This window comes from Amblyomma americanum, chromosome 9 (genome assembly GCF_052857255.1).
Source record: "Amblyomma americanum isolate KBUSLIRL-KWMA chromosome 9, ASM5285725v1, whole genome shotgun sequence".
Lineage (NCBI taxonomy): Eukaryota > Metazoa > Arthropoda > Arachnida > Ixodida > Ixodidae > Amblyomma > Amblyomma americanum.
This window is the reverse complement of record NC_135505.1, coordinates 22,735,675-22,750,087: the sequence shown is the minus strand read 5'-3', so window position 1 is coordinate 22,750,087 and position 14,413 is coordinate 22,735,675. Positions and strand designations below refer to the sequence as shown.

The following is a 14,413-nucleotide window of genomic DNA, read 5'->3' as shown; positions in this document are numbered from 1 at the left end:
CTCTTCTAGGCGGTGCTCACAATGGAAGACCATAGGGCACCCAGAGTGGCAGAATAAAAATATCTCGCAGTACGGGCAAACGAAGGACAGAAATATATCGAAAACCACGAGCAGACTTCAGGGCAAAAGAGCGAAGAGATGTCGCGATAATGAAGCGAGGGGCCATATGAAGATACAACAGCAATGGAGTACTGAGAGGCATCTGGCATGACACTTGTCATTTGGCTGATGCATGACAGGGAAACACTGTAGGTTATGAAGCACGAAGGTGTCAGAGGGCTCTAGAACAACTCATACCAATTGGGCATCGTTCCCTTGCTATGAATGCCAAATCATCATCATCAGCCTGACTACGCCCACTGCAGGGCAATTAACCCTGTCCTTTCACAGTTGCAGCCACCGTATCCCCGCAAACTTCTTAATCTCATCCACCCACCTTAGTTTCTGCGACCCCCTGCTACGCTTGCCTTCTCTTGGAATCCACTCGGTTACGCTTAAGGACCACCGGTTGTCTTGTCTTCGCGTTGCATGCCCTGCCCAAGCCCATTTCTTCCTCTTGATTTCGACTAGGATGTCATTAACCCACGTCTGTTCCCTCACCCACTTTGCCCTCTTCCGGTTTTCTTAACGTTAGACGTATCATTTTTCTTCCCATAGCTCGCTGCGTTCTTCTTAACTTAAGCTGAACCCTTAGCGTTAGCCTACACGTTTCTGCTCCATAGGTGAGTACCGATAAGATACAGCTGTTGTATACTTTTCTCTTGAGGGATATTGGCAAACTGCCGTCCATGATCTGAAGGAACCTCCCAAATGCGCTCCACCCCAGTCTTAATCTTCTAGTTATTTCCCTCTCTTGATTCATATCTGTGGTCACTATCTTCCCTAAGCAGACGTAATCCCTTACCTCTTCCAGCCCCTGGCTACCAACTGTAAACTGTTGTTGCGTTTTAACATTATTTGGCTTTCTGCGTATGAATTTTTGGTCCCACTGTTCTGCTCTGCCTGTCTAACTCACTGATCTTGTTTTTCAGTTCAAAGTTTAAGGTTGCAAGAAAAAAGTAAATGCAATGATTCGTCGGGCTAAACGAGTACATTAACAATTTTAAGAATGCAGGCTCAGATACTATAAAAACGTGGTCTTTGATTAATAATGTAAGAGGTCAAAAGGCGTGGCAATTACGGAAAAGATTTTGTGTCGTATTTCGGGCACTGATGAAAAAAAAATAGCTAATGAATTCAACAAGTTTTTCTCCCAAGTTTCGGGTAGTGTGCAACAGCATCCCTTATTTGGTACTCTCAAGCACAGCACACTCTAATCTGCACACTCACCCTTGCTAAGTGAGGATGAGCTAAGTTCAATTATTTTCGGTCTTAACGCAATAGATCTGTGGGAATAGATGGCATTTCAGTTGATGATCTGTGAACCTTGTTCAACGTACTTAAACTCGTGTTGCTATCGCTGTTCAATAGCATCATCTCAAGAGGCATGATCCCGCGGTCAACATGAAAGCTGCAATAATTGCCCGAATTCACAAAGGTGGTGCACATAATAGGTATGAGAATTATCGTTCTATTTCAGTCTTGCCCTGTTTTACCCAAATATTAGAAAAAACCTCTGCTGTTTAAAATGACAAGTTTTTTACATATAAGCAAAAATCCTCTCACTTTGTCAGTATGATGTTGTATGGTGTAAGGGGACGGAAATGCTTTTGGAGGATTTTTTCTGGCATGTTAAATCAAGCTTTTGAACGTAACCAAGTAGTGTGTGCACTGTTTCTGGATGTCAGCAAAGCTTTTGACAGCGTGTGTTACAATGTGTTAGTGTAAACTGTCCAGGTTAAGCTTCCGTGGAGTGCTTATTTCGCTTTTGAAAAAAATTTTACAGCAGAGAACGCAATACGTCTCGATTGGGCGGGCAAAGAGCGCTTCTTTGCTAATAAAAGCTGGTGTTCCTCAAGGTTCCATGATTATTCCCCTGTTATTTAACGTCTACGTGAATGACCTTTTAAACACTGCCTGTATGCCTATATCAGTAGGCTGACGATACGGTCTTCGCATCCCAGTCGCCGAACTACTCTGACTCACTTTCTTCTCTTCAAGATGTAGCAACTATTGCTATGAACTGGTTCTCACACAACCTTATCAAAGTTAACAGCTCTAAGACTCAAGTTATATGCTTTCACAGCCTGATGAAGAAGGTAGATTTAAACCATCAGCTGTTCTTGCACGGATCTGATTGTTCTCAATGTCAATCTGTACCCCTGAGGTATACAACTACAGTGAAATATTTAAGAGTATACTTTGACAGTGCTCTTTCATGGAATGATCACTTATCTCATGTTTGTAAAAAGCTCCGAACCGTCCCCTGTGTGCTTACATTTGGTACTGCATGCCGCTTTCAATACGCAAAGTTATTGTAAACGTTCTTAGTTATAGCGTACTGCGTTACGGCATAACTATTTAGGGTCACAGTGAAGTCCGTTGGAAGTACAGGATCAACTCTACGATCTTTGTTAATTCATTCATTCATTTATTGATACTGTCACCCTTTCTCAGGCTATTACAGGAGTGGAAAGTCTTATAAATACATATTCAAAACAAGGTACATTACACAACTACGACATCGACACAAAAGACATTAAGGAAAAATGAAACAGTAAAGAAAACGCATGTGCTGAGGCAGAACTATTACATTGGTGTACTACGGTCCAGGTGAGATTTCAGGCATTCTAGAAAGGCATCGAGGGAGTTAATATTTACAACAGAATCAGGCAGCATGTCCCATTCTTTAATAACACGAGGAAAAAAGCTGTACTTAAAACAAAAATAATTAGATTGTTTAAAAATATTGGCTATGATTTAGGCCTTCACTCCAATTATGATGTCTTGCGGGGACCTGCCCTGCAGCCCCCTGAGTTTGCTTTCCCGCGAGGCACCGTGCAGCGTCGGTCTCACCTCGAGGCTGAGCGCAATCCCTTGTGAGTTACATTAACTGGCAAGAGAGGGCGCCAGCATCGCTGCGCGGAGACTGCCAAAGCCCGCGCGCGGGAGAGGGGGCAGGGGGGCTTCGGCGGGGATGGTCGGCGCAAGCGGACGCGTCGCTCGCGGCTCCGCTCTTCGCCGGCGGGGCGAAGAACCAACGGGGAAACAGGCTCCCGTACTCGTCCCGTCCGGACTGCGGAGTTTATATCTCTTGCCCTAGCGCGGGCGAACATTCGCTCGGGACCTTGCTGGTGAGTCGGACGACCTCGATTCATTAGCGTACCTTGTTGCTAGCTGGCGTTATTGTTTCTGTAACAATAAATGCCTGTTTGTGTCAGCCAATGTGTCGTTCCTTTGTTCCCCCAGAGCAAGGCCCGCCGTGTTCGGCGAGCGCTCGGTAGCGTACGCGATCCCGGGGTGGGGTCCGGGCGGCTTTGAACCGTGTCAGCCGCGATTGAGTGGGGAGAACGTACTTATCTCCCCAATTCAACCCCCACATTCTTTAAGGTAATAATAACGGAAAACTGGGCGAGTTTGAGGGATTCATGTTTAAATGCGCAAAAAAAAAACTAACCGTATCGTGCCTTCTTGTTCTCTGTCCTCGTGTTTTTTTGCGCAGTTAAACATGAATCTTTAAGGTATTTTCGCTACCTGATTTTGATCGCCTTTAGATGGAAACGAATATCCTGAAACATTTTTGGTTTAGTGACTATAAGATTCCGTATGTTTCCACACGATCTCTTCGACCGAAGGAACCTTTTTGTATTCTCCGACGGTCTACAAGATATGGAAAGCGAGTAAGGAATTATTACGTTCCCTTTTACGTTAACAGGTTACCTCCGACTGTCGCCGGGCAAAAACTAAATACAAAATTAAAAGAAACTGCGATACACTAATTAGTGGGTTTATGAAGTTGCACACATATGCTTTACCACCTCTCAAGTAAATCCTGTGATTTCATTGGTTACTGCTGTATTTTTGCACTGATCTGAGGTATTGTCACACCATTTTGGATTTCCTTCCTTGCAATTTACTCTTATGAGATTTTTTTGTGTGTGACATGAGTTTTCTATTTCCATTTTGCCACTGTACTAATTTGATGTTCCGTAATTTTTAATGTGCGTTTATGCCTGTGTGTATGTCTGCGCGGTTCCGCTGCCTGTCGGGCGCTGCCACTCAAGCCCTATGAGGTTTTGCCAGGCCGGATTTTTGTGCATTTTTTTAAATATTTGGCGCAATAAAGTTTTATTATTATTATCTCCTGAATGACTTAGCAAGGCAATATATAATCAGCGAGTCGCAGATTACTAAGGCATTCTCAATTAACTCTTATCCCCAACTGTCCCCAATACAGGCCTCTGAAAACCTCCTGCAAATAGGCGGTAAATGCATTGGCAAGATCGTGTCTCCCTGACTGACACCCTTTCTTAATGGAATTTTATTGCTGGCTTTATGAATGACTATGGTAGCTCTGCAGCCGTTATTGATATCTACCAGTATTTTGACTTAAAGCCCTCCTACACCCTGATCTCACAATCCCTGCATGACTGCTGAGGTTTCGAATGAGTCAAATGATTTCTCGTAATCAATGAAGGCTATATATAGGGATTGGTTATATACTGCGCATTTTTCTATCCCTTGATTGATAATATGGACACGGTCTACTGTCAAGTATCCTTTACAAAAGCCTACCTGATCCTTTGTTTGGTTGAAGTCTAAGGTTGTCCTGACTCTATTATTGACTGCCTTAGTGAATACCTTGCAGGCAACGGGGAATAAGCTCATGGGTCTGTAATTTTTTAAGTCTTTGGCCTCTCCTTTCTTATGCATTATGATTATGTTACCGTTATGAACAAGTAGTTTTCTATCCGACCAGACGTAAAAAGAAGAAGAGTTTCCATGCTGCTGGACGATTGTCTTGACTGGTGTGTAATATCAGAATGAACTGCTAAATGAGTGCCTCGAAATGCTCTGTGTACAGTATGAGTCCTACATATTTGCTGTGCTATATCGCCCTCCGCCTAGAAATGTTCCTATATTTCTTTATGCACTAGAGAAAGTTTTCAGCTATGCCATTGATAACAAGTATGTGCTTTTTCTGGGAAGTGACCTGAACAAAGATTTATTAGGTACCTGAAATGTCTGTAACGAACTCCTTTTTGTGATAGCATCGAGTGGTTTTGAATACATTTCAAATCGCCCCACGAGGAAAAGGATACGAGTTCCGCATTTTTAGAATACTTTATATCGAATTGTTTACCCGACCAGATAGGTCTGTCAGGAGCGATCACATGTGACACCAGTGACCACTTTGCCATATTTTTTCTCCCTAGAAAAGTCTTCAAATTTTATGTACGTCAGCAAAAAAGTTTCGTAGGCGTGCGATTAGGTTGCAACAGCTTGGGTCATTTAAACAGTCGATTGGGAGTACTGACTGTCTGGAGGCCTATGAAAGCGGTTCACCTGATGCCACCTGTGCGGTTTTTTCTTGAGACCTTCTGTCGTATTTACAATGACCACTTCCCTTATGAATTCATCAGGAACAGCAGGAAGGCAAGAAAACCATCGCTTTCAAATATATTACTGAAAATGAATGAAATTAAACACCAATATACAACAAACTCATCAAATCCAAGGATAGCGCCTAGTTTAAGCATTTCAAGACATAAAGAAATAAACCGAATGGTTTCGTCAAGAAAAGCGAAACATCAGTACTCTAATCAACTCTTAGAGTACGCTCTGAAGAGTCATCAAATGGCTGTGGAAGACTATAAACAACATTTTGCGTTCTTATGAAGGTAAAAATGAACTGAAAGAAATTACGCTCGGAGATAAGCGGTTCCATGGTGCGTCAGTAGCGAATGCATTCAGTGGCTACCTAACAAATGTTGCAAAAACGATTCCTAAAATCGGTAGGCGAGGTCCTATTACAAACGTCAAAAAGCTTCTTGATGCAGACTGCCAAAGTTGGCTGACATTTAAAGGCGGAGACAAGCACGTGATTGGTAACTACAGGCCTATATCGATATTATCTAATTTTTCAAATGCCTGTGAGAAAATTCCTCCCTCTAAGTTGTCTTTCTATACGGAACGTTTTAATCTGCTGACAGAATGCCAACACGTGTTTCGAAAGTAAAGATCGACACAGACAGCACTAAAATAACACTTCTGTTAGGCCTAGTTTGTGCACGAAGAAACACAGATGATCGATGTGCGCAAAACATTAGACGAACCACGCACACGGGAGAAACTTTGTATACATTTTTCCACACCTGCGCAAGCGAACAAAAAAATTCCAGTCATGTGAGATTACTGACCACGCGAGCACAAAAACTTCAATTCGGCTGAGTAAAGTGATATGGAAGTATCGCTGACACATCCGTCAGCTTTTTTCTTAATATGGAATGTTTCGAGGGCCAGCCGCGCGTGTTCGTTTCTGCTCCTGCCCAGAATCACCGTTTCTTGGAATCGTGGTGCACAATTGCTGCAGGTAATAATGTGCGACACAAGGTGTGTCACTTTTGTTCCTTACATTTAGCACATGCTCCCTGAGTGGCTCACTTATGCAGCGCCGTGTTTGCCCGATGTGCGTCTTTCCACACGAGAGTGGGAAAGCATACATGACTCTGGTGGTACAAGGGACGAAGGTTGTCCCATGCCTGATTTGGCAGCCATACCTTCCATCGCCACACGTGCGGGAGCACAACTTGGAAAGCTTGTTCGGTGCAGAAAACGCCAGAGGGACACCATGCCTGCTAGCCACTCTCTTGAGTTGGTAGGAGACCTTATGTAGGTAAGGCCTCACCACTGGCCTGCAAGTTTCATATTCGGCCGCCCTCTTCTTTGGCACTCTGGTTTTAGCCTTCCGGATCAGGGCCTCAGCCACAGCTGTCAAAAGGGGCACAGGGTAGCCTGCTGCCAAAAGCCGGCACACCTGATTATCAAAATGTGCTTGCATTTTATGCACGCACGATATTCTGAGGGCCGATTCTATACATGAAGATGCTATGCCCCTTTTCACGATCTTTGAGTGAGCAGACTTAAAAGGCAAGAGTTCCTTCTTTGCTCGTGGTAGGTATTCCCAGCAAGTATGGCGTTCACAGACCTCAAGCTGGATGTCTAAAAACTGCAAAACATTCCTGTGGGGTACTTCGTGGGTAAAAACAAGACCTTGTCTGTATTGCATAAAATCACGTCAACCTTCATTAATCGTATCCTCCTGGGAAGAGTCAGCCTTTAAAACCACTAAAAAGTCGTCAACGTACCTAAAAACCTTTAAAATCTTCCATGCTTTGAAAACATTTTCTAAAGAACGGTCAATACAAGCTAAAACTATATCGCAGAGCACAGGAGCAACACATGAACCATTACAAATGCCATTCCGCGGTAGAAATGGCTGGTCATTAAAAACAATAAAAGTGACCTTAAGGTAGTGTTCCAGCAGATTTTAAAAATTCCCCATGGAAAGTCCGGCAGCATTCTGGAACGAAATTACATCGTTTTCTTCAATGCATGATTTTACCGCACTCAAAAGTTCATGCTGAGCACTGAGTAGGACTAATGTTCTACATCCACTAAAAAAAGCATAACCAATATTTTCATTGTCCAGCAAAAACTGCACAACATCATCGGATTTTTTGGTTCTGAACGGGTCATTTACCGCTAACAAATTCACCTTTTTCTGCAGGAATTGGCTTACGAAGTGCTGCCAAAAACCAAAAAAATGCATATATATGCATGTATATATATGCGTATAAAATGTAAAATGTAAAAAAAATGTACTACATGCGTTGGTTTGAGAATAAAATAGTTCTTAGTGTTGCGCCAGTCCTTTTGTTCCTCCCGTGTACGTGGTTCGTCTAATGCTTTGCGGACATCGATCATCTGAGAGGCAGCACTAGTCTCCCAAAAGGAGATTACAATTAATAATACTGAAAGCAACTTGGGACACCAGCTGCATATCTCGATTTATCTAAGGCTGAGTAGATCACACCATTCTGCTGAAAAAGTTAGTTTTATGGAATACGTAGTGTTACCCTCATTTAGTGAAGACATACCTAGTGAACCACAAACAATTTGTGAAAATTAATGACTCATCTTCCTGTCTAAAATAAGTTACTACAGCGGTATGTCAAGGTAGTGCATTAGGCTCCTTGTTGTTTCTTATATTCTGAATGATATTCAGCACTGCCTACCTCAATGTCAAGTAGCTGATGATGCAGGGGACACTACACTGTTTTTTGCGGCTAGAACACCTATTGAAATTGAAATGACAGTGAATCGTATGTTATCACAGCTTCACAGGTGGACTATTATTAAGAATTGAAATAAGCACACCCAAAACTAAATGTATGCTTCTCTCTGCAAAAAAGTACACCCGTTTCACACACTTTAAATATTGTTAGGAAGACGAAGAAGAGGGCAGTGGCGCGGGACGGAGAGCTCGCGCTAGGCCCTGAGCCATTAAATCATATCTTCATCTGTCATCATGTCGTCCCATCCCTTGGCTTGCCACCTCGTAACATTTGGCGCGAGGTGCGGGGTACGTATCGTCATCCTGGTCCCTGGAGCATCGTCGCCTTCTGCTCGCCTTCGTCATCGGCCGAGGGGACCTGTACTCCGCCGCGCGGCTCAACCTCAGCTCGATCTGACCAGAATCGACCAGCCGCTTTCCCCCGCCCCGTCCCCAGCCCCAAGACACGACGACCGGGACCAGACGCAGTATGACCCGACGACGACCCGAACCAAGACGGCACCCCTGCCCAAGCTGTGCGGCTAGTTCTTAAACCTTGACCTTTGGCTGCAGGCGACCGACCGCTGGACCTGAGTCTCCGGGGGCAACCGTTCATCAGATCATCCTCTTCGTCTTGGTAACAAGCCTTTCATCTTCTTATATCCTTTCTAGCGATGCTCATCGTCACCTTGCCATTCAGAATTTACGCAATCGATTGAGACAATCGCTCGGTGGACAAGGGTCATGTTAGGAAGACGCAGAAGAGGGCAGTGGCGCGGGACGGAGCGCTCGCGCTAGGCCCTGAGCCATTAAATCATATCTTCATCTGTCATCATGTCGTCCTGCTCCTTGGCTTGCCACCTCGTAACAATATTCTTATTTCTGATGAAATAATTGAGGTAGTTAACGCATTTAAAAATAGGGAGTAATCTTTGCAGATAGTCTGTTTGTTAGTCTGTCTTGGAATGAGCATGTCGACTATATTCAATGTAAATATAGGAAGGCAGTGGGAATATTTTGTAAACATCTGTCAATCTTCCCTCAAGAAGTGAAGCTTATGCTATATAGAGATTTAGTTCAATCGCACATTCTTTATTGTCGCCTTGTTTGGGGCACTACCGCAGCGCAAAATCTTAATATGCTTTTTACCTTACAAAAATTCATGCTAGTGATTGCTGGAGTTTATTTTAGCCAGACAGACTTCATATTTACACGACTTCGCATTGCTCGAGTAACCAGCCTTCATAAATTTCGCCTTTTAATTTCATACCAAGTTGCCCGTAAAATTTCTAACAACTGTTTATTTCGGGTCCCTGGTTTGGTCAAAAATACAAACTTTTATAACACGCTATCACCCGAAACTTGGCATGCACCTACACCACGTACCAACTATGATCTCAGATCGCTCAAGTACACATCACCACCATTATAAACAAATTAGAGCACAAAGGCCTCATGTATAAAAAACTATCCTTTGATGCTGCATTCAACACACTGTCCGTTGTGTGAACATTCCATATGCCCGCTCTCCCTCAAACCCCCTGTTTCATTGTTTGTTTATCATAGCTTGCAAATTTGTTCCTGTTGTGTACGTTGTTCAATGTTAAGTTCAAGCCAATAATACAAGCGCATGTGGTTTCTCTGTTTTTTGTATGTAACAGTATTGTTTTGCTTGACGTGTGTTCGTGATATTTCTAATTTTGGTTATGTTTGAAGCCAGCGCTTTTATTATTTGTTTGTTTACTTTCTTGTCTTATACAACGCATTTTAGCGTAATTAACGCCCGCACATGACTGCCGACTTTAGGAACTAAGGCCCTGTTAAGCTGCTACTCGCGCAGCTTTTTGCCCTAGGCACCTTCTTTCTTGTTAAGGAAGAAATAAACTTCAAACTTCAAATGCAGGGGTGTTTTGCAGCGCTATCTGTTACTGTCAAGGTTCCCAGAAAACCATGTTTGTCGTCGTCGTCGTAGAAGTCAAAAAGCGTCCATGCAGCCGAGCGTGTACAGAAGAGGGGAGGGAGGGAAGCAGGCGGTGGGCGGCCCACCCCAAACGGGAGGCCATCCCACGCGGTAGCAATCCTTACGTGACCACCCCCTGCACGTAGCCCGCGCCTAGAGCCTCACTCTCATTTTTCCAAACCTTTTTGCTGGACCTGTGCTGCTCACATTGACACGGAGACCGTTAATGAAGAAAAAAAAAACGATTAGGCGCAACAGTACCGCTTAGCCGCTTAATTCGCTTAACCGTTTCTGTTTGTCTTCGCTAATTGTCTCTGTGTCATTCTTAGCACGCAGCTCTCGTAAAACTGAAGTTATGACTAGCCCCATTACAAGCACTTATGTCTCAAACAGGCACAGCGAAGGTACAGGGCGAAAACACGTAGCTGTGTTCCCAGTCATTTCGCGCTCGTGCAGCCGAGCGTGTTAACGGGGCGATGCGCAGGGACTCCTCAAGCTCCAATTTTCTGTGCTCATTACCGCATACCAGCGGGTGGTGATTTTCCGAATTATCAGCAGCAGAATTACTGATACTCACTGATATAAATACTACAGACGTAAAAGTTACACCGCGAGGCCTTAACTGCCCATGGATGCAAACATTGATCGTAGCGAGAGTAGGCTGGTATACTTGAAAACAGGGACACACATGCACAAGGCTTGCTCATGCAGAGACGCTAAGTAAATTTGACGGCGCGCTCTACAACAAGTTATATTCAGTTTTTACGACTGAAATACTCAGTGCGAGCACAAGGCGCATTTCCTGCACGATGCACCAGCTTAGCAATGATGCACTGTGTGTCCATGTCGGAAGGAGCACCAGGCATGGAAATATGCGCGCTTCCAGACATTTCCTTGAGCGATGTTTGAACCATGCTTTAAGCGTATGCGCACACGCACCTGGCCAGCTCTGTGGAGGCGCCGACCTGGGAGACGATCTCCTTGAGCAGTTGCATGTCCTCTTCGGTGACACCCTCGGTCTCTTCGCCTTCCTGCAAGAACTGCACCAGGAAGTCGGAGAAGGCGCCACCCCGCGTCAGCAGCTCGTCGTAGGTGCCCACGTCGCTGATCTTTCCATCGCCCAGCACGACCACAGTGTCCACTTGTGGCAGCACGGCCAGCCGGTGGGTCACCAGGATGCGGGTCTGCGTGCAGAGAATGCACACTGCTCATTCCAGCACAGATTAGCACAGTGCAGGAGTGCAGGAGATGCCGAGATACAACCACGCGGGACCTCCGGGTAAAAATGGCACAGTTCGAATAGACAATGCCAGGTAGGTGAGTGGTGAGCCAAGAGCACAAACTCTCTTTAAATCATGAACATCATGCGGCAGTCATAGCATCAATATTTGTAATTTCAGTGTAAAGGACAGGACATTTATTCAATTTGCTGTTGCACAGGGCACAGTGTGTGCGAACAAGGTTAACGAACGAGCATACCTCGAAACTAATGGTATAATCCTCGAAAAGAGAATATTGTTTAATATACGCCGACATGAATGAATGTAAAGAAAACTTGAATTAGATTCGTAAATATTTATCATGCGATATTTTATGGGCCGCGGGGTGATGAAAATTCGCTAGTTCTAATATAGAATCGATAGTCAAGTTCAAAAAGGCTAAAAAGGATAGCTGTCAAAAACAGCTTAGTTTCCAAGATCATAAGCACTGTTTGCAGCACATTCCGACAAGTGTGCACAACTACATATCCATAAAATTGGGCACCTGTTGGCAAGCGCGGCGAATAATATGAATATCGGCAGTGAATCCAGTTAGCATGGAAGCTGAAAAGCTTTCGCAAAATAGCACTGGTTTGAAGGATCATGTTTCACCTCACCTCTTGAAAATAGTTTCAAAAAAAAAATAACGGGAGCGTTCTGTTTCCAGCAGCGACATTTATAATTGTTAGTCCATAGAAACAGACCCCATGGCCCTCAGACGCAAGTTCCTCATGTGTAAGTGATGTTGCAGCAGCGATGCAGCTGCAAGGTGTGTAAGCAGCTAGGCATTCTTGCTTAGCACTCGTTTTGCCGTGGCACAATCGTTCAAGCACCTTTCGGAGGGGAGGTCGACGCAGTGCCATCAGTGGGCACAAGTTATTTCTTCAATGAAACTACATGCATCAAGCAGAGGCGATCAGAAGCGATGAATGCGTGCTGATTATTGACCAGTGCAAAGTTAGGTACCTGAGCGTTGTCACTTGCATGATGCAACATGAGGCAATATCACAGTCACGTGCATCGCACACAATAGCATGAATATAAAGTGTCAAAAGCGAATACATAAAAAAAATCCCCAAAGACCTAACTATCTTCCGCATGTTCCTCTTAAGAGTGTGGCGACGGGGTTGCTAGTTCTCTGACTGTTGCGCGCTCCTGCTTCTATGCTTGAGAGAGGATCTGTCAGTCATGTACAGTACAACCGCCGAAGCAACGGAAGCAATTGTAGTGCAGTTTTCATATGTCAGAGCACATAAAGCAGAAATCCCTAGTTCTTCTGCAGGCAGCTAAATCTGCTGCTTCCTTGAAGGATGCTCCGGCCCTGACTTGCGTGTTTAAGTCGTACTGAGCACGACTGTAAATATTTACGGAAAATATTTATACACCTCGCGCCAGTCCACGTTAGAAGAGTTACCGAAAGCGGTTTGTCCGCAAGTCGGTCGACTTCCGCATACCTTCTTTCTGAGGAGTCCCTTAGGACCGATGACTTTGTCGAAGATGTGCTTCCCCACGTGCGAGTCGACAGCGCTGAGCGGGTCGTCGAAGAAGTAGATGTCCGAGCCACTGTAGACAGCCCTGGCGAGGCTGATGCGCTGCTTCTGGCCGCCACTCAGGTTAATGCCCTGCATGGGTGAGGAATTTCAAGGGCCACAATGCCACTAGACAGCTTTGTATTTCAATACCCCAGTGTTACCGAATAATGGTCAATACCGAAATATTAGCTCTTTCCGACAGTACAGAGACTGTGCTTACGCAATGGATTTCAAGAACTGCTGATACACTTTTGCCCATGCATTGGCACACCCATTCACAAGCATTGGCAAACTGATTCACAAGCGTTGGCCCACTTAATCCAAGCGTGCCTAAGAGATTGCATGTTATTTGATTGGCTTGTGAGCCTTTAAAGCCTGCTTTCCATCATTTTGTCACGTTTTCAAAAGACTGATTTTATGGAAAGTCACGAGTGCAGAAATATCGTGCACAGACTTGAAGTGGCAAGTTGGTCTGATACCTAAGAGGCTAGTTGATGACTCCCATCTCACGGTTTATGGGTAATACTTATCGTACCATATTAGCCACCAGAATGAGAAATACACTCCGTGCACAACACAGCTCCTTTCACTGAGCATTCACAATTAAGTACGATGCAACGCCAAGTACCCTATCAGTAATAAAGTTCACACTAAGTCTTGTGCAGCGGATATTGAAGCCATGTCCGCATTCGCAGCGTAAAACGAAAAGCTCGCCATCCGTAAAGTATCCAGAAGCTTCAGAATTAAGAACACCTGCAGACCTAATTCCTTGGGACAGGGCTAAGGATGACTGTTTTGGAGACTCACATTTCAGTACTTTCATCTGTGGACGTATTTTTCGTTTAGTCGCGTTTTTTCACAAGGGATATGTCACCTTCTCTCCAACCTCCGTGTCGTCACCGCCGGGTAGGATGTCCAAGTCTTGCTTGAGAGCGCAGGCCTCTATCACCTGCTCGTAACGTTCGCGGTCGAACGGCTGGCCAAAAGTGATGTTGCTTCTCACGCTGGCGTTCTGGATCCACGCTTGCTGTGGGCAGTAGGCGACGGAACCCTGGACGCGCAGGAATGTGTTGTCGGTTTGTTATCTGAGGTGTATATACTGCTGAAGATCTTCGCTTTTGTCTGGTTGCCCTACTCGCCCACTTTTCAACGAAACGAGGCCGTTAAAACTATGAAGGGTATAATGAAATCAAAAAAGGTGATCACCTGCTCGCTAAACAAGGCAGTGATCACTTGTTCATGGCTATTTAAAAACCACTGCCCTGAGGAGAAACATGCTAATTATTAGTGCCTTTGATTGTGGCCCGTTTTTTTTCTTCGCGATTTGCCTGGCTGCGTTTGTGCACCTCGACGTACGTACAAACTAAGCCACCTAACTATCCATCATTTGAATTGGGGTTGTAAGAATTATGAGTTAATCGATGTAAGTTTTGATGCAAATCAACCT

General features: G+C 44.6%; 1 protein-coding gene across 1 annotated transcript in view; it reads right to left on the bottom strand.

The window, feature by feature from the left end:
- Positions 1-14,413, bottom strand: part of LOC144105008 (multidrug resistance-associated protein 1-like) — a 156,264-nt gene that overhangs the window by 64,202 nt on the left and 77,649 nt on the right. The window contains exons 15-17 of the mRNA XM_077638229.1: positions 13,841-14,017; positions 12,889-13,056; positions 11,115-11,359 (exon numbers count right to left, since the gene is read on the bottom strand). Coding sequence (XP_077494355.1) covers positions 11,115-11,359; positions 12,889-13,056; positions 13,841-14,017 — 590 coding nt within the window. The remainder of the gene's footprint in view (positions 1-11,114; positions 11,360-12,888; positions 13,057-13,840; positions 14,018-14,413) is intronic.